This window comes from Ptychodera flava, chromosome 15 (genome assembly GCF_041260155.1).
Source record: "Ptychodera flava strain L36383 chromosome 15, AS_Pfla_20210202, whole genome shotgun sequence".
In the NCBI taxonomy this organism is placed as follows: domain Eukaryota; kingdom Metazoa; phylum Hemichordata; class Enteropneusta; family Ptychoderidae; genus Ptychodera; species Ptychodera flava.
The window spans coordinates 21,154,052-21,174,023 of NC_091942.1; the positions used below are offsets into that span (position 1 = coordinate 21,154,052).

Sequence of the window (19,972 nt, forward strand, 5' to 3'; positions counted from 1 at the left end):
CAGTAGTTCATATAGGCAAAAAAAACCTATTTCAAATTTTATCATCAAGTCCAGTTGGTTAAAACTAATGAAGCATAACAGGTTGTATATATTGCATTTTTACAAAACACTGAACATTAGAAGGGCCCTCTGATGTTCAGGCCCCTCAACATATTGACACTGTAAGCATAATTTTTATGGACTACAGCTGCTGTAACATACCGAGCCAAGTCTGTGAAAATACATATGGTTTTTGGCTCAATATCACTTTCTACGGAAGTGGCAGATGGGGAAGTGACATCTTCTGGTAGGAAAAAGGGTTAACCTTGTTCACGTGATTTTAGCATGTTCTTTATACTCTGCCAGTGTTTGAATGCCACTTTTTTATTAGTTTACCACTGTTTAATCTTGTGCTAATCTGTCATATTTTCATTCTGAGTTTTTGGTATTTTATTGTATTTTTGTATTTTATTCAATCCCCATGCATGAAAATGCCTTTATAGATACATTGACTTAGAGTAATAAAATCCAGAAATTCAGAACATTATTTCATGTCTTGGGACAGGTGTCTTCTGATTTTAAAGATGCTATATACACAAGTGAAAACAAAAGTGAGAAGGTTTCTTACCTGCAGTGGTATAAGATCTCTACTATTGATCTCATAAATCATGTGCTTTGTCTTCAGTACCTGTATGTGCACGTAGACCTCCACATTGTGAACAATACCTCGCTGTGAATCTTGACCAGCTATTATTCTTCTGACAGCATCTCCAGGCATAAGAGATCGATCCTGTAACTCTACCTAGAAAAATATACACACCTTTGAGTGTTTGTGCTCTCTTGTAACTTTTGGCATAAAAGTTTTCTTTTTTATCTCATAAATTTCTGCTTGAATACAGTCCCTGGAGGAAAGCTTGCCCTTGTCAATCTGCGTGCACTGCAGTGACAGTCAATATACAGTGACAGTAAAGATTAGCGGACATGGAAATCGTTTCACATAATTACATGTTACCTAGGGAGCCATTTGGGATAGGGGTAGGGATAAAATATTAGCTCAAGCCCCCAAGGAATCTGGATTTGTGCCACATCCAAATGTTTGTGTCCATGATCAAAGTGTGTAAACAAAATAGCTATTTTAATTTGTCATCTACTTTGTGCCAAAGAATATTTCCCTTAACTCTATCAAGTCCATGATTGTCTCAAATTTACAAATGGAAAAATCTGCTGAGTGGATGACAACACTATATTCAGAAACATGGAGTGACCGTGATTCGGGACAGCTCACATAAGGCCAAAGTAAGTAAATTCTTTGTTTTGCGTCCGCGCGCGCCTAGGTTTTTGGAGATTTTAATGAAAAAAACACACAACGTTCCTTTCAAAATTTCGCCGTTGGTGGCGCTATTTTGTCGCAAAAACATGTCGTGGCTTTTTACTTTGCGGCGAAACACTCCCTTTACGGGAGTCGGATTTCACTAATTGACCATGCGGTGACGTAAAACGGTACTCTCTACACATTTACCCCTGTCGATACTCGCCGCCTCACAATCATTCTCGCTGTCTGTTGTGGCTTTACCTGTTGTTGCTTTGCCTTGTCACGAAAGAAAATGGATGAAAGCAGGGAAATAATCGACATTACAAAACAGGAAACCTTTGCACAGCAATTGACTTGAAGACATAGTCATCGCGAGCACCCGGACTTAAACAGAGAGAGATTCAGTCGGCCGGTTGGACTTGAGTAAGCTTATGGCAGACGGAAAAATCGGAAAGTGTTGAAGCCTATCATAGTTTATCAGTCTTTCAGGTTTGCCAAAAATTTGGTTCATCTGTCCATTTTAACTTTAAACAAAACAAACCAGTGATCAGTCCTGTAAACGAAATGCCTTTACGTGCTATTTTGTTCAGTTTGGGTAAGGGAAATTTATCCTTAAGGATAAAATTCCTCTGTGAAAGTTCAAACTTGTAGTAGGCAGTCGTAGCTGCTTTTGAAGGAGGTCACACTTTCTGCATTAATGACATCGGCTGGTAATTTATTCCAAGTATCCACAACTCTTGTTGAAAAAAGTACTTCCTTGTGTTAAGTCGAACGGCAAGTTCTCGAGTCTGCTGCTAACTCAAGTGAAAGGTTACAGTGGTCGTAGTCTAGTCTTTGATAATTTTGTAGAGTTGAATCATGTCGCCACGAATGTTTTTTTGTTTAAGTGTTATAAGTGTTATCAAACCCAGCTGTTTAAGTCTGTTTTTGTTAATTGTAGTGTTGGAGTTCAGGTATCATTTTTGTTGCCCTGCGTTACACTTTTTCTAAGATGTTTATGTCCTTTTGTAGCCATTGTGACCAAGCTTGTACCAAATATTCGAGCAAAACAGCAAGTTGCTTGTAAAGACGAAGAATGACATTTTTTGATTTGATTGACAGTGATCGTTTGTTGAAACCAAACATTCTGTGCCTTTTTGCAAACTTAACACACTTGCTTGACGGTTTTAAGGTAGAATGAAGAATTTTTTTGGCCTGTCAAAATCAGCTTGTTGAATTTTAGGGTCACTACAATTTCGCAAGGGGTGATATTTCTTGGTATTGTCAGTAAGTTCAGAGTTCAGAACTAATTTTAACGTCAGTGTTATTCATGTAGATTAGAAAGAGTACTGCTGCAGTGACACCATTTGTGACGTATTCTCCATTCACATGATGCTCCATCTATGACTACTCACTGTTTTGTATTCGTCAACCAAGCTTTGATCCACTGTAGAATATTTCCATTTATGCCATGATACTTCATCTTTTCAAAAATCTGAGGTGTGGTACTTTGAAAGTGCAAGGAATATAGATGTGAAGTGTCCACCTAAATTCGGGTCTGATGAGTCTGTGCTTTGAGATTGGCAATTGCGAAATGATTTCATTGATAGATTTGATGGAAAGGAAAGGTGCTGGTTTAACGGATTGTCCCGAGGAAGGTACAGGGAAGACTTTTGTCGATAATATCGCCAGTGTCTTGTTCTCTCTGATACCCATCTTTCTAAAATTGAATACAGAGGCTTTAAGATACCTGATCTGTTTGGTGTTTTCTTTCAAACAAAGACACCTTTCAGCAAAACTATGACATTCCATCAGAGCATAAACATTACCCAAGAAAATTAAACTTGAAAGAAACGTGCAAGAACTTGAGGACAAAAGACTGCTACTGTGTATACCGTTATAGTGTACCCATTCCTCAAATTGTCCAGATTTAAGTAATTTGATGAGGCTGTCAAGGTGCTGTGCATGTTGACCCTTTGAATGCACAAGAAAGACATCTAAAACTAATAAGAGAAAAGCAAACTTTGAAGAATGACTTTATTTTGATCCATTTGTTATGAAAATGCATACAGCGATCATACAGTGTGTCACACTGTGACAGGACTATTCAAGCTGTTTGAGAAAAATTGTCCTATAAAGGCAAACTGATTTTGTGTTAAATTTTCTGTGTGTGTTTTTTAACCGCTTACCCGCGTACCTTTGAGGATTTTGAGTGGACGCAAAACAAAGAATTTACTTACTTTGGCCTAACTGGAGAATGTGCTTTTCTGTATTCAATCTTATCTGTCTATTGCTTTTCTGTATTCAATCTTATCTGTCTATTGCTTTTCTGTATTCAATCCCCATTTGAAGTAACTAAAGTTTTCTGATTTGTCTTAGATCAATCTGAACCTGAATTTGGGTCTACTTGGTCAGGTGTCAAAATAATGAGCTTGCTATATACTGTGAAGTCTCACATTATTACAACATCAACAATAACTAGTCACCAGAGATAAATTTCCCTCCAGTCTGCTGTGTGTCAGTTATTTAATCTCACATCTATTTTCATATCATGCCCTGAAAGATTCAGTTTACAATTAAACCACGAGGGACATATTCGACATTGATGGAATACTTCTACGTCGATGTACCATGTGCTCAAGTGTATGTGGACGAGTAGAGTGCTGTCATTGCCGTTGGTAATTTATGGCTGGCAATGATGATGTATAATTTAACCCTCGCCTAACAGCAAACTTAATAAAATGAAAGAACAGAACCGAATATACGATGTGAACAGCAATCTATTAAAGCCGCTCTGCGTATAATTACCCAGTCTGTGATTAGATCATGGGGTCTATTAATAAGATTTTGGAGAAGTTCTCCAAGATGTCACGATAATATATCAATTTCTGATAATCGCATGGCCATAGGTTCAATTCCAAGAATTTCATTTCCATCCCCCGGTGGTCTGATTTATGCAACATTATGAAAACTAGTTAAATAGGTAGTTTGCCTCGATCCAGGGCATTTTATTTTGGCAGGCAAGGAAATCTGATTTAAATCCGGATTCACAATCTCATGCCTACCTTACTTTCAGACAGCACTTCTTCCCTGCCTTTTGGATACCAAGCAACACATACTTGTCCCTTTTTGACACGATCAACGTCTTCGTCAGAATCACTATCGCTGCTGAATCCTTCGCTATTTCTCAAAACCAGTCCGTATTGCACGACGCCGTGATGATTCCGACGAACTACATCTTCGTCAAACAGGGAGGCCATCTTGGTTGAAAGAGCTGCATTCGTTATTTCACCACTCCAGTGCCTCGGGACGTTCCACATCAAGCAACGAGGGCGCTCTTTGTGACCCACATTTCAATTATCGATCACAGAATGTGTATACAAGAGCTGGGTATAGCCACAGTCCCCACCATCTGTGGCATAGCATAAGCTTTGACGATCAGCCGCTATCCATCACGCGAAATTACAAAACTTAGTAAGGACACCCTCAAATCAATAACTAAACAGCTTAGTACAAACAAAACAAATGATTTGTCTGTATGAGTTTTAAGCTAATTTTTGTTGCTTCAGTATGATCCGTTATTGTATTGAAACCATGCCACTTTACAGTTGAATGTATCTCTCTTGCCGAAAATCTTTTGGGAAAATCTATTTGTTTCGTCGTTTGTTTGTTTTTATGTGTGTGTTTTTTTTACCGATAATTTTAGTCATTCAAAAAACTTTCGTGTAAAATGAAAAAAGTCAAATAGTTAGACTCTTTTTAGTTCTATTTGATGTATTCGGCCAATTCCCTTAAAATCTCTCATAGGTGATAGTATGTTAGTCACTGATAACAAATAATAAATACCTTGATACTGCGGACCAGAGCATTGATTTTAGCATTGTCATATCTGAGGAAAATGAAGATCTAGAAAGTTTCCGGACTCTATCCACTGCCAATGTAAAGAGTATTCCAAGTCATGGTCGGAAGTAAGAATGTATTTTTATAAGGCCGAGTCATCTCTTGCACATTGTTTTAATCACATGAGATCAAGAATTGCAGGCCCAGAACCATAGAATTCCAATGTTTTGAAAGATTACATGTTTGCCACAAAAAGGACTTATTACAGTTAAGCTTACAGCCGATCTCATCGGTTCACTGGTAGGTAGGCCTATATGCTGTGTGAAGGGAGCATCACATCAGTTGCTCCTTCAGTTTGCCCCTGTAGATCAACTTTCGGACAAATTTTGTTATTATTCTCCGTCGAAGATACAAGTAGTTCTTTTATGGTTTTCGATCAACACGAATTACAACAAATTCTGACGAAATTTCGATATATTTGTACTCCCAAATTCCAAAATTCTTGTACAGCATTTTCGAACCAATGCGAACAGTAACTCAACTGTAACCCAAAAGTTCGCTCTCAGGGTTGTGATAGCTGGTAGCTCTTTATGGCAGTGCTGCCTGTTGTTACGGGAGTTGGCTGCCCTCTGTGTCCAGTTATGTAGTTTGGAGTTCGGAAGCAACTACAGATAGGTGAGATAGTTCAATACTACAGTTGTCCATCTAATGTCTAACAAGATGCGAAAAAATGGTTATGAATCGAAACACATAGATTCAGGCCAAGGCACGCTTAGGTGAAGGCTGTCTACTTAAAGTGATTCCCAATCTGATGAAAATCAGATGTCGAGATAGCGACGTTTCCACCTTGGCTTAATTGTTCTGTGCTGTTCGGGTAATAGCTGATGGGCGACCATCGCAACATCCGATAGGCGACTATCAGCGACTATCAGCTAACGGGACCAACGAAGAAGTACTAGTGGACAATCGCTATCTCTACATCTGATGTTCATCAGATTTGAAGTCTCGGTGCTACCATTCCCCCCCCCCCCCCCCCATAGCTAAATCCGGCCGTAAATCAATCAACGAATTATTAAGTACCGTCACATATGCACATATACTTCGTCTGCAGTGAAGTTGATTGAGTTGATTATTCATGCACAAATACGTACCCACCCACATACATACATTTACATACACACATACGTACACATACATACATACATACATACATACATACATACATACATACATACATACATACATACATACATACATACATACATACATACATACATACATCTGCATTTACGAAAGGTATTGACCCTATGTTACATTGATTTTTCCAAAAGATCTTTATTTAGATTCAAATTTCAATGGTGCCCTGGAATTAAATTCAAAAATGCACAGGAGCTAAGACAACTATAACCACTGTGGTAGTTGTCAAGAACAGGAGGAACACGTAAGTCCCATATCGGCGCATTACTGACGCAATTTAATGAAACCAAAATATTATTTTGATACGTTTGGTTGGTAGTGTGTGTAAGTCGATTCCTCCATCTGTAAATAATATTAGATAGTACATCAAATAAAAAAAATTAAAATGTCAATATTAATGGTCCCTTAAGTATATTTATTAAGCATCATTAAAAACTACTTAAAAAGCTCTATATACAATATGCAAATTTTTTTATACACATGTGTTCATTACATCGCAATCTATTATAATTTTTTTCTTGAAAAAGAATCTCCATTTAACGATTTGAAAATCCTACATTTGCGATTTTAAAAAAGCCCGTAAAGACGTTAAAAAGTATATCTAGATGGTCTCGCAATGCATTTCGGGTTTTTTCTTAGTCCTTTGAATAATTTCTATATTGGCGCGTAACAACCAATGTCGATGTAAAATATTGTGTAAATGTCTGAACATTGTCATTGAAAATTTTCCGACAGTCCTACACACAGCATAAGACGGGGTGAATGGATATAGCTGCTGCATTCTCAGATGGATTAAACACGAGGGCGAAGGGATTCTAAATGCAGCATTCTCGCGAGTCAGACCAAGTGGTATAGTCAGCGATCAGGTTTGCGCTGATGAAATGCCGAGTTTTTTTTCAGTAATTGTTCGACAGTCCATGACGAAACTGTTCATTGATAGTTGAAAGGAACACTTTGTGGATTGATGTGTGCATCAACATAAAAATGAAGGACGATAACCAAAACGAATAAGTAAGCTCATCAGAGCTCCACTGCGGTCCTTAAGCCATTATTCTTGAGCCCTTTAGTACTACTCCGGTTAGTTCTGCACTGATGGTTACAAGACGGAAGTCCCTACAGAGGATACCACACATGTATTTACCAAACCTACCGTGGACTGTACAAACGTAACCCTGGAGTAATAATCGAGATAAAATCCCTTATTGAGGGCGCTGGTAATTCAAAAATCCCATGATGACAAAAACCTCAAGTTGCGTAAACGTGACTTTCAGTATGTTTATAGTGGAGTACTTAGATCGACATGTGAACAAAAATAAAATTGAAAAGTTATTAAAAATATAACATATATACACCGACTTTAAGCTGCATCGTTGGACTGTGTACCGAAAATGAAAATACAGAGATATCATTGGGAATTATGGTCAAGTTAGGGACTACAGCAGATTTTTAATGAATGAAATTAAAATTCAAAAGTTATCATATTATGTACAGAGTTCAAGCTGCATCATTGGACTGTGTACTGAACATAAAATTACGGCGTTATCAGCCAAATTTATCGTCAAATTACGCTTCTTCGATCACATCCTCATCCACCGGTTCTCCGTCAGCTTTGGCCTTCACGTCCTCGCTCAAGTCATATCTGCCCGCTCGGATAAGATTCTCGCAGAGAACGTCGATTTTGTTCATAGACCTGGGCAAGTTATTTCGCCAGGAAATTAGCATGTCAAATACTTGGTCCTCCTTGTGGTTCGGATTGTCGCGTTTGATTCGCTGGATCTGAGCATGTGAGTGTCCTAAGTATTTGGCCAAGGTTTCCCATTCGTTGGATATCTCACGTGACAAGTCATGCAGTCCATCTTCACCCAGTACACCTGCAGCAGGAAAAAAAACGTGGTCAAATTATTAGTTTGAACATTGGTAATTGATCGCTAATAATGCGGTTTTAAGTTGTAAGGTTTCTGGTGTACTTGTACCCCACGGGGGTTTTTTTGAGGGGGACGACACCCTCCCCCTGAAATTAAATTAGCTCTGCCTGCGACAGAAGCAAAATGCCTCTGCAATATGCCACAGTTACATGGGGGAGGGGGCTAGATACGTTTCTTGCCATCGCGCGCACCATCACGAGGCCTGCACTTTATATGTCTTTTTTTCACTTTTATAAATAAACTGAACAATATCCAGACTATGGCATTCCTTTACACAGCTAAGCATGCCAAAAATACCCCATGTTATCGTATCAGTAAAATTACATGAATTTGTTGTGGAGCGATCTTCCCTTTTACATGTTCGAACAACCGTGATGCAAAAAAAGGAAGAAAGAATTTGTCTGTTGCTGTATTATATATATGAGTCTAATACTGAACTGAAAATTTATGAAAAATAAAGTTAATTAGAAGGAAAATAGGAAAAAATAAAATTGAACAGCTTTTGCAAAATGTCTCGGAGAATCTTTTTTCGTGTCTCTGCATGAATTTCCTTCGAGAATGCAAAAAATAGCATGAAGATCTCTCTCATCCTTACCGTTTCCCAGTGCAAGATGCGAAGCGGATTACAATGTGTTTATGCAAATTGTGTTGATGAACATGGTTTCGGTATCAAAATGAGTTGATTTCCTAACAATGTGGAATGATCATGTGTCCCGCATCCTGTATTGTATAATGCATACTTACCGTCAACTTTCACGGCTTGCTTAAACACGTGTTTTGGCTCTGGAGGAGGTCTCTCAAGCTGAAAGATTTAGTAAGTATCAAAACATTAAATAAGTAGATACGGGGACTGGTGGTGTCAATGTTACGTCAAGTTCATGACTCTGATACAACAATGGTACCTAACATTACTATTTTATAAGTTGTACTTAAGGTAGAATCAGTAGAATGCGCCCCTGGGACAGAAATTCGGACACTAAAACTTTTACAACATTCTTTTAGCCTACCAATTCGGGGGGCCCTCATTTTGAAGCTTATGGAGTAAATAACGTGTTCACCGTTTTATTTTTGTGAAATATTTTACCCCATAGAGATAAAATTGGGATGGCGGCAATTTTGAATTTCAAATATCCGTAAACATCGGTCGGGGTAATTTGTTTCTCTGGTACGGACATTTTTACGGTGACCCCCGATTTTTATCCTTGATTTTGAAAGAGAATGGTTGAAAGTTTGCTATTTTTCACCTTTGGCACTGCTACAGCTAGCTGAGTCAGGAAAGTCCAGCCTTCTAGCGGATCTTTCTTCTTCTTCTCCTCTTGTTTCTGTGGTTCTTCATCCCCTTCTTTCTCTCCATCTTCTACGACTTCGGGTTCTTCCGGCGGGGCCTCGCGACCGTAGAACCTAACATGTCCCTTGTCGTGGTCGGACGCGAAATTACGGAACTGGTCGACGGCTTCGAGGTAGAATTCCAATCTGTTTACCCTCTCAGAGTTGTAGACCAGAATGAGCTCCCTGTCTTCGGTCGGTTTTAGTTTCCGTCGAATGTCACCAGGATCTCCTCGCCTTCTATCATTTCGATTTCTGAGCTCGGGTCGGGTGGTCCTTCGAAACCTTCGTTGATTAGTTTGTCTTCGAGTTCGTCCACCTTGTGGAAGGGCGCCGCCTGTACTATGGCGTGGCTTCTATCCTCGATGTGTTGATGAAGAATGAGGCTGACCATTTTCACCTTGATCCAGTCCTCGACAGTTGATGTGATGTGGACCATGGCACTGTTGCTGTCCGGTTTGCTCGCCGTTCTGATCATGATGATTCTGTAAAAGGAGGACAGTCGTGTAATTTATTTTGATATATTGAAAAAGGAGCAAAACAGCCTAAACGGACCTTATCAGCTTATGTACACCTCAGGGAAATACTGTCACAGATGAATGATAGCGCCTGTGTTCCCCATCAAGGATACCAAAGAGGTTTCTTCACTTACCTTTGAAAAGGACTGGAGATTTCAAAGGTGACAGTATCGTTCTTGAAGAAGCTCAATTTAACGCTCTTCAGCTCATACCAATGGGAATCGTTGTACCTGACCATAACATGTAGCGTACCCGCGTCATGCCCGGCATCGTTTTCCATACCACCGGCTCCTTTGTTTTTCATGACTGTCAGCGTGAAAGCTGAAGGGCGGAGTTCCTTGTTGGCGTCTTTCTTCGCCGGGTTGACCGGCACAGGCAGGCAGACCGTGACGGGTTTTTTGAATTCCTTTAGCGTTGGCGTGTGCGATATGCGTAGTATGGGCGTTGCTGAGACCAGCAGTTGACACTTCTGTCGACGTTGTTTCAAGAAATTCACTGAATTGTTGTCAAACTGTTGGACCTGCAACAAAGACAGAATCTCTGTATCATCAGATACTATAACCTCAAATTCATTCATTCATTCCTTTTTTTTCGTCTACCAATTCAATTCGTTTACAGTCTCTTTAAGGATTCGAGGCTCAGGGGCAAGGCAACCAACTCACGATGGGAGGATGGTGAGAGAGTTCAAGACTCGACCATTGTGTTGCGCACTTGAGCAAGTCGTTGCGCCATTGGGTAATACCATAGACAGTAGAGGGGGAAGTCCCTCCTCTACTGGCTATGGTAATACATAGTTTTTGGCTAATCCTTCAAAGTTTAATTGGCTACATCTGTCGGATGATAGACTGAAATGAAATCAGTGAAAATTGTACGAAAGCTCGTCCGCATGTCTATCAATCCATTTGGCTATATCTGTCTTTCGTGCACGAATGAGCCCATGATTGTCAACTGAATTTATGGAACTGTAAATATAGGGCGAAGTCTCCCGTTGTTGTTAATGAGTATAAAGTAATTTTTGCTGCTCACCTCCAGGCTCACGTCTCTTGGTCTTGGAAAGCAATTGTGTGGATACGTCAGACTTACACGTCTATCGCCAGATGAGGCCACTACACCTCCCTTCTTGTCGATGGTTTGGCGATCTCGGATTAAGCGTGAGACAACCGCGTACGTTGCGAATTCCTTTACTCTAAGTTCCACGCACATGCGTCCCTGAAAGCAAAATGACAAACAATGTATGTGGTTTTGTGATATTCCAAATCGAAGTCTCCACGAATCACAGTCTGTACAAAGGTCGTCATTGCGCGATGATGCATCAACAAGACCAATGGATAAGAGCGACGGTCTCACGACCAAAGAATAGTGGATCCAACCACCGAGTATCAAAGTCATGGTGTTGTATCTTTGAGCACGGTCCCTAAATTTAAACTGGAGTACGGCTTTGCAATTGTGATTTGTACATGAACTCAATCTTTAAGAAAAAATGACGCGGCTTCATGAAATACAGTTGAAAAAATGTTTGAACAAAGAAAGTTCATCAGCTTAATACCTTGTAGTTCTCGAAGATTCTTTCTATTGAAGTTGTCGGGACAACTTTCCAGTCTGTGCCATTCGTTGTTGCCTTGACGACAACTTCCCTACCGTGGATGGTACGTGCTCTTGACGCATAGGGTATTGCAATCAGCGCAGGCTGGCTTAGTTTCGAGTCCTCTGGACCAATCCTGATAACGTTACTGAGAACATCCTCGTTCTCACCCATGACCTTATGTCTAAGCTCGTCGGCGACGGTACAGCTGACTGTTATGCCGTTGAACGTACCCTGGGGGCCGCGAACGAGGCAGATCAGGGTTGGTTCTTCCTCGTCGTCATCTTCGAACCTAGTTAACAGGGCAAGGGAATCAAGAGATCCGAAAAGAATTGAAGAATTTTTTTAAATGCCACTACTTCTGTTGTTGTGTTGTTTGCTGTCGTTACGTCAGCCAAAAGGCTAAAATGCTTGTGAATTTTCAGTATAAAGTTATGTAGAGCACTTAGAGAGTAAGACATGTATCAATTTCAAAACAGACATGAAATGTATCAGAGAAAATGAATCCTGCATGATTCTACATATGATGTTACGTAGTTTAATGTTCGGTTTTCTGAAACAACGGTGTAGAAAACTACTCACGGGTTGATATCCCAGCTCTTTGGATCGTTTGCACGCACATCTTCAACAAGTTCCTCGGCTTCTTTTGCTGCCCTTCTGCATTTCTCCATGTCCTTCTTGATTTCAGCGATGTCCTTTTTGAGTTGCTTTTCGGAGGAACGCACCTTTTCGATGGGCATGTCGCCCCTCTTGACAAACTCCAAGATTTTCTGTGCAGATTTCTCCAGACTTTCCGACGACTGCTTCAGGTCGGCTGCGAACTTTGTCGCCCTCTGGACGGCAGAACCCGCTGCGTTAGCCGCGTGTCTGGACTCTTCGGTGTCCTTTCCACTCTCTTCAACGACTTTGCTAGTATTCTCCGCAGTTTGTTCGGTCTCTTCCGCCACTTGCACGGCTTCCTCCGCGCTTTGCTTGGCACTCTCCGCTGTTTCGCTTGCTGATCTCAGCGCTCTTATTTTTTCAAGGACCTTCTTGGCGTCGACCGCGATCTCTGTCGTTTTCTCCGCGTCTACTTTCGCTTCTTCGACTTTTTCCTTTGCGGCTTCCATTTTAGCATGCACGTCATCTATCGCTTGACTGACTTCTTCTGCGGCTGCGTCTTGTACGCGTTTTTCTTTTAGAGTTTCAGCTCCCTGTTCAATTTCTTCTCCGGCTTTCATGGCTTCAGCTGCGGATTCTCTTGCCTTGTCACTCGCTTCCTTCAGTGTGTCAACCTGGGCTTTGATTTCTTCGGATTCTTCACCACTCAGCTCATCAGCCACCTTCCCGGCATCCTCTGCGATATCTGCCGCCTCTTGCGCTTCTTTCTTGACTTCTTCGGCTCTTTCGCGCGCCTCGTCAACCACTTTGAGAGCCTCGTCCAAGGCTCGTTTCTCTTTCAGTTTTGTCGTGACTTCCTTCGATGCGGTTGTGCTGCTTTCGATCAGCGCCTTGGCCTCTTCCGCAGCTTTGTTCGTCTGTTCAGCCTTTTCACTTGTTTCCTGGGCCTTCTCCTTGACCTGTTCAACAGATGTGCTATCGTCGTTGGCCAGTTTTTCCGTCTCCTCGAACGAGGACTGTGCAGCAGCAGACGCCTGATTTGTCTCGTCCACGGGTTCTTGTGCTTTCTCGATGTCTTGTTTCGCAGATTCCAGTTTCTCTTTCAGTTCCTCTCCGACGTCATTGTCCTCTTCTGCATACCTATTTGCTTCTTCCAAACTCGCCTTAGCGCCCTCATACGTTTCATTCACCTCGTCCGCCACTTGTTTTGCTTTCTCGGCGGTCTCTTTGGCCTCTTTCGCCGTCTTTTCCTTCTCTTCTTTAATTTCAGCGGCAGCTTTTTCTCTTTCTGCTTCCTTTCTCTTTTCTTCAGCGTCCTTAATTTGTTTAATTGCTTCTTCAAGTTCAGAGTCTGTCATCTCGCTGCCGGCCGATGCCTTGGTGGCTACATCGGATGTTTGGCTGGCTAATTTCTCAACTTCTTCCGCCAGTTTGACGTACTCATCCAGGGCTTTGGACTTGTTCAACAATCGGACGAGCAAAGCTTCGCGGGCCTTTTGATCTTCTGAAAAAGTAAAGAAAGGTAACGGAAGATGAAAGTCAAATACTGATTCGTGTTTACACTTCTTTATGGATATTCTAGCTCATTAAAATATGCATTGTTCGTCAAAAGATCATTGTACAACAATGTAGAACAAAAGGGAGATCGCAAAATGTGATCATGGCAATGTTCTATAGAGTGGCGAACAGTCTAGATTTTACCCCTAACAGACCTCTCTAAAGTCGTGTTACACCCTCACTATAAATCTGTTTTTCCCTCCTTGATGACTATGATTTGCTATAAAGCACTATTTGCGGAGCGCTGCGGCGTTTGACACAGATGCATTCCGAGCGTGTTGTTGTGTTGTTTGTGTCGCTGTAATCACATGATTCACCTTTGATAAATAGCCTAGCGGTTTCCCCACTTATCTAGTACATGAAATTTATCTTTTCTGTGCTCACACTTGACTGAACGCGATGTTTTCCTGTTACTTTGGGTTATGTATGGGCGCGGTGACCCTTAATGTCAAAGGTGACAGACACGAAATATCACATGAAAGTATTATGACTTTCTAGAGAAATCTAACACTGGGCATGTGTATAGAAGCAGTGCGATATAAAAACATACAATGATGTACAGTCATCTTGTACAATATTCTACTGGTTGCTATGACAACATCATCGCTACTTTCGGCGCTTTTATGATTTTAAGACGTTGTATATTTCAATCCAACAAAAGCGTTGTCGTTAATCTGAATAGATCAGAGTATAAGGGGGGAGGGAGTTGTGATATAATTTTAAACTGATTCTCAGTTTAGTTTCTTTGCTTCCTATATTTGGAACATTGTTATGCCGCATCGCGCACATCTCAGTGACGTCACCATGAAAGAAGGTCGACTATACCTTCTGTATTCAACGCTGTTCGTGACAATGCTTTCAATGCAGTCACATTAAATTTTCTATTTTCAATCTGAATCCAGACGGCAGAATATCTAGCATGCTGTTTCGAAGGCTCGAGTCATTCATGAAACGTGCTCAGGGACAATATCAAGAACAGTGCCCAGAATATTGTATAGATCTGCGCATTGTATAGTGCCTCTTCTACCGAATTTGCAGAGTTTGCCGCAGGCAGCACAGAAACATAACTGCTGCTCTACTTATAGCATAGAAGCTGTCTTTAAGTGCTATCGTTAATGGTGGTTTTGGTTCTAGCAATCAAGGAGGTTTAATGTTTTTATGGGACTGGGTGACTGTACATTTTTGTTAAAGTGGCAGATTAAGAACAATCACTGCAAGACGTGGAGGAAACGAATGCACAAAGTCTGTGATTGAGTCGCGAGATTTTATTCCAATATTACGTAACACTTTTTACTTTCTCATATTCTCACTTTCCAATTTTTTCCTCCGCATTTCTAGTCTAGACAAGTGAATGTAAATTTTGACAGAGATGACATTGAAACCAGGTCAGTGTCTTGGCAAATGATAATTGAATAAGATTCTTGGAAGGAATCAAATTTCAAGTGTAATCAAAATATTTCGGACAGTGAGCGACTCTGGCTCTGGGAGCGCTACATACTTTAAAGGGAAACCGTTGTCGGAAGTGCGCCTGTGCGAGTTTCTTGTTTACAAACAATGTATTTCGTGCATGATATCTAGATGCACATAATCATCATAGCTGCAACATTTAAATTATATGATGTAGATTATGACAGACATGTTTTAACTTTCATCAATCACCATCGTACCTTGGATACAGCGTTTACTGAAGGCGTGCATGCACACAATATATCGCATATTTCGTGTTCAAGTTGAAATAGTTTACTCAAGTTCAATCGAATGTGTATATTTAACAATGTGAAGGAGTCAATATTTGAGTCCGTGTCTGTACCTAAAATCAATTAGCAATGTCAATGAGACTGAGTGATCTATGATCCACTCATGTTTAATAATTTCCTGCGTATTTCCATGCACACCCTGTAATTTACGCAATTTTAATAGCAAGAAAACCCCTTGAGTTGAATGAATATAGTGCCACGGAAAAGAAGTGTAGTTGAACGCAACACTTTGAATTATATGAATGCCTGTTAATAATTCATAATGCCGTCTGTTTGGCTTCGCCGTCTCGCACATTGATTTCTTGACTATTGCATGCGCTTTTTTAGGTTGTTAGCGAGATTATATTACTGTATCGGTTGGGACACGCCGGGGCGACCTTTAACATAGCGGTCAAGCCGTGTGAAATCGAAGAAATGCCATTGGCTACAGCTGGTTGTCGTCTGTCCGTTTCAAGTACGTGTACACACATCACAAAGCGGTGAAGTATGGGTAAACATGAAATGTACAACAGTGCGAGTATCAACTGTTCTAATGTATGCCGTGGCAAGCGTCGCCAACACCATAAAATGTACAATTAGACGATAGAAATATACACAAACGTTTGGCAGACATTCAGAGACAGCATTTTATAATACAGATATTTTTGCAAACAGTGTTTTCTTTAATAATATGCATATCTCAACAAATGTGCGTTCCCTTTTTGTTATCCTTTCGGTTCTAAATTCATGTTGTTGTTGGCTGCACACTATAATCTTGAACTTTCGATAACATTGCAGAGAAAAAATTAATATGTGTGAAGGGTTACACTTCGGGAAATACAATGTCAGACAGCTTTTTGTATTATCAGAGTCGTTTCCAGATGAACGCGTTCGGCTAATTGAAAATGCCATTGTTTTGTGCGTCGGTCTGTTGCCAAGCCACCGAACGTTTCAAACTGCTGAACGCCGGAACATTTTTTTATGTCGAGCGTTATTAATGATAATTTGCATGCACCCGTTTCCACCTGAATAATTCCGCGTGTTTGGTTTTCCAGTGACATTTTGTTGACGTAACAGCTTTTTAAAAAAATTAAATGCAATATGTGTGATCTCGTCACTGAAGTAGCGCTGTGGCATTCTACCAAAATGCTGTCTTTAATTGCTGTTACATATTGTGTTGGTGGGTTTTTGTGTTCCAGAAGGGAGATAACATGCATGGTTTTCATTGTCAATTCAGTGTGCTGTCCTTAAACTTGACATCTGCATATACCTAGTTGACTTCAATTCTGACAATATCAATCCGAATAAAGAACAGACTTCATGGCCACCGAGATATTCTTTAACTCGAAGTCCATTCAATTCAACATGGCGCGACCGATTCCGGTATCATTTTTTTTACCGAATCATTCTGTATATTATATTTCTCATTTGTTAAATATCGCACGTTCGCGACTCATTTTTAAATAACTCTCTTCTGTCAACGGTAGCGGGCGAAGAACAGAAGTTAGGCAGAGCGACCTTATACATGCACAGCCTGTCTGCTAATTTGTATTCACGCCTGGGAATAAACTGTCTTCACTTAAAAAGGATTTCACTTGAATTGTGTTCTGAACACTCCATTGTATGTGTTTAAGTAGCATTTTGTGTCGTCAACAAAACAAGCTCATCCATGAGTAAAAACACCGGTTTTCCTCTTTCCTGTTTTAAATAAAATTATTCATATTCCACCCGTCGCGTTGCGTGAAATCGGGAATATATTCATGGCAAAATGCAAGCCTGTCTCCGAAAACGAATTAAAGGTTATGCTCTACTTTCAATAACCACACCAGAACGGTTAAAATATCAATTACAGTGGCGTTTACATTCTACGCGTTGTCAATGGCGCTGCGCGAAGCGGTAGTACTTTCCACGGGTATTTGACTCGCATGAATGGACGTGCCCCAATTTTCTCTCCCGTAAGGCTGGCTTGGTATAGCGGATTGGGGACCTAGGGGCTAAGTAAACCAAGCCATGTTAATAACCCGCTAAACAAACACAAGGCTTTTCGTGGATTCGATTAGAGCAGAAGTGTCTCCGCTATTGCTCCGCCAGCAAAGTTACTTCAGTCTATATTCATCACAGATCAATCTTGCAAATATTATTCATATCCAATGTAGGTAAAAGAGAAAACAGGCAATATGGCGGAAGAGTTTTGTATACATTTCACACTGCCCCGTAAGAAAGCTTTAACGTTACCATGAATATTTTTAGTACGAGCGACATCGCAAGTTGCCATGGAAACGACTCGCGTTATCACCTTGCGTCGAATGCGAAACACGTAACACATGTGTGTAATCACTTGACATCACAAGATGGACAGGAAATTTAGCCACCTTCAAAAGGCGATATTTTCCTTTCCAAAACCATTAAATCGTCGACGTGAATAATTGCGACTTGTGCATTAACTCACATTTCACAGCGTTTTCATGGCAGGGCACCAGTACACAACGTTTGTATTTCCTAACGGTTATTGATAGATGTGAACGGCATATATAGTTGACTGTACTGTGGTGAACGGGTCAAACAAGTACGAACAGTTAGCCACCAAATCAAGCATAGAGGCGACCCAACTACACCGCCGCTTGTTTTTGTATGAGGGCATTAAAAAACATTTCACTTACGACATTTCAAACGAGGTATAGTTTAAGGATGGTTAATGTAGAAGTGAACTGAAGTATTGTATATTTATCTTTGTCGTTCACAATACTTATGACTCTCTCTCTTTCCTTGGTAAATATACATATCTCTGTGTTCTCACCTGGTAGGTCGGAATAATTGACAGTTTTCACTTTTTCCTTCATAACTGTCACACACTTTGACATTGCCTCCATGATTTCACGCACGGCAGGGGCCAAGGAGGCGCACATTTGGTTGGCCGTTTCCAAGGCAACACGGGATTCCTGTACCAAGGGCGTAAGCTGATCATCGTTGAAATCGTCGAGAAGGGACTCGGCGTCCTGGATCTTTTGGCTCTCGGCGTTCAGCCCTTCGGCCCGTTTCGATAGCCTTTTCCCGCACGCCAAGTTGTCCCGTCTGGAGTCATCCTCGTCGAATAAATCCGACATTTTGAACTAAAAATAAAAAGAATGTATGGGAATATAGTCCGGGCACACGTACAAGAATGATGTCTGTCGTGTTGTATAGAGACACTGCTGAACAGCGTTGCCTGACTGTTGTCCGTTGCTACAAACGAACTCTAGCTACCATGGAACAAAGAATGTCTCAGGGCCAGGAGATGTCCTGATGACCCTATCCGAAACCTATTCAAATCAAAAAGTCGTCAACTCCTTTGTCCAATCTCCTTGATGTTTCATCATCATTTGCATATTACAAGGCGATTCTGCGGCTCTGCCAATGACAGCTTTGGAGCCATTTTCGGCTCCCAACGTGACAACCTCTCAACCTCACAGTTGAAGGGTCATCTTTTGTATCGTCTGTCAACATATGGTCGATTTGGACGATGCTTTCATCGTGTATAAGCACAAAGCGATCAATTTTTAAGGCATTTATCGGCAAGGTGAGCTTGTGTCAAGCCTGTTAAGTACGCCTCGATCCCGTCACAATCTCTAAGTGCGTCGGAGCTTTCTTTAACAACTCGCTGGTTTTGGTCTCGCGGTAACCCCGAATTGCAAATCCACGGGCAATCAAATGACCGACTTCAAATACCGGTTGCTTGGCGACGGAGAAGCCATACACTGCGCCTACACCCAGAGAAGAAAAACATTGCCCCATTCAACAGTTTCATAATGGCGGCTTTGTGATTTATATGAAAGAACACTCGTTTGTCGACCTATCATACTTTATATGAGGAGAGACGTTCGACGCATTCGATGGAGTGTAAATCTTTTCTTTTATAGTCACACATGTAATTACTCGACCGAGCAAAGTCAGAAGAATTACCAGGAAAGTCAAACAAATCCAACCCATGGCTGCCCGCAAACAGTTGAGTTTGTGAGCTAATGAAACAATTCCTACGTCCCTCAGTACGATGCGTTATTGGATATCAAACGTAGGCGCGCCCACACCAAATTTGATAAACAGCTCTGGCCGTACGTGAATAGAAATGACACGCTGTGTTTGTCTAAAGTCAGCATACACCCTGTAATCTGGTGTAGTCAGACAGAATTCAAAAATTGCACTTTCAAAGCTGTTTTTGTTTAAGTTGCTCATGGCGAATAAAATGCAATTCTTGTTTCTGATGTTGTTGTTTGGTTTTGTTGTTTTCATATTGTTGTCTCTTTGAATCCACGTAATGCATTAAGACGTCCTCAGCATTGATTCTTTGGAAACACAGTGACCGACCCACTTCAGGTGATTCACCGCCAACAGAATAAGAGCGCAACAGAAATCATAGAAATATAAGTTCAGGCAATCCAACTCTA

The 19,972-nt window shown here is 40.9% G+C and overlaps 2 protein-coding genes across 2 annotated transcripts in view; both read right to left on the reverse strand.

Moving 5' to 3' along the window:
* Positions 1 to 4,553, reverse strand: part of LOC139151511 ((E3-independent) E2 ubiquitin-conjugating enzyme UBE2O-like) — a 56,689-nt gene extending 52,136 nt beyond the window's left edge. Inside the window, exons 1-2 of the mRNA XM_070724396.1 lie at positions 4,336 to 4,553; positions 608 to 781 (exon numbers count right to left, since the gene is read on the reverse strand). Of these exons, the coding sequence (XP_070580497.1) occupies positions 608 to 781; positions 4,336 to 4,530 (369 nt within the window). The 5' untranslated portion in view covers positions 4,531 to 4,553. The remainder of the gene's footprint in view (positions 1 to 607; positions 782 to 4,335) is intronic.
* A 1,872-nt stretch (positions 4,554 to 6,425) lies between these two features.
* LOC139151512 (uncharacterized abhydrolase domain-containing protein DDB_G0269086-like) lies at positions 6,426 to 18,888 on the reverse strand. The gene is made up of 8 exons (XM_070724398.1): positions 18,349 to 18,888; positions 12,241 to 13,762; positions 11,623 to 11,950; positions 11,103 to 11,285; positions 10,211 to 10,596; positions 9,477 to 10,043; positions 8,977 to 9,034; positions 6,426 to 8,178 (listed from the first exon to the last, which is right to left on the reverse strand). Exons 1-6 carry the CDS (start codon positions 18,653 to 18,655, stop codon positions 9,761 to 9,763), a joined length of 3,009 nt encoding a protein of 1,002 aa, XP_070580499.1. The 5' UTR covers positions 18,656 to 18,888; the 3' UTR covers positions 6,426 to 8,178; positions 8,977 to 9,034; positions 9,477 to 9,760.
* Between the last annotated feature and the right edge of the window lie 1,084 nt (positions 18,889 to 19,972).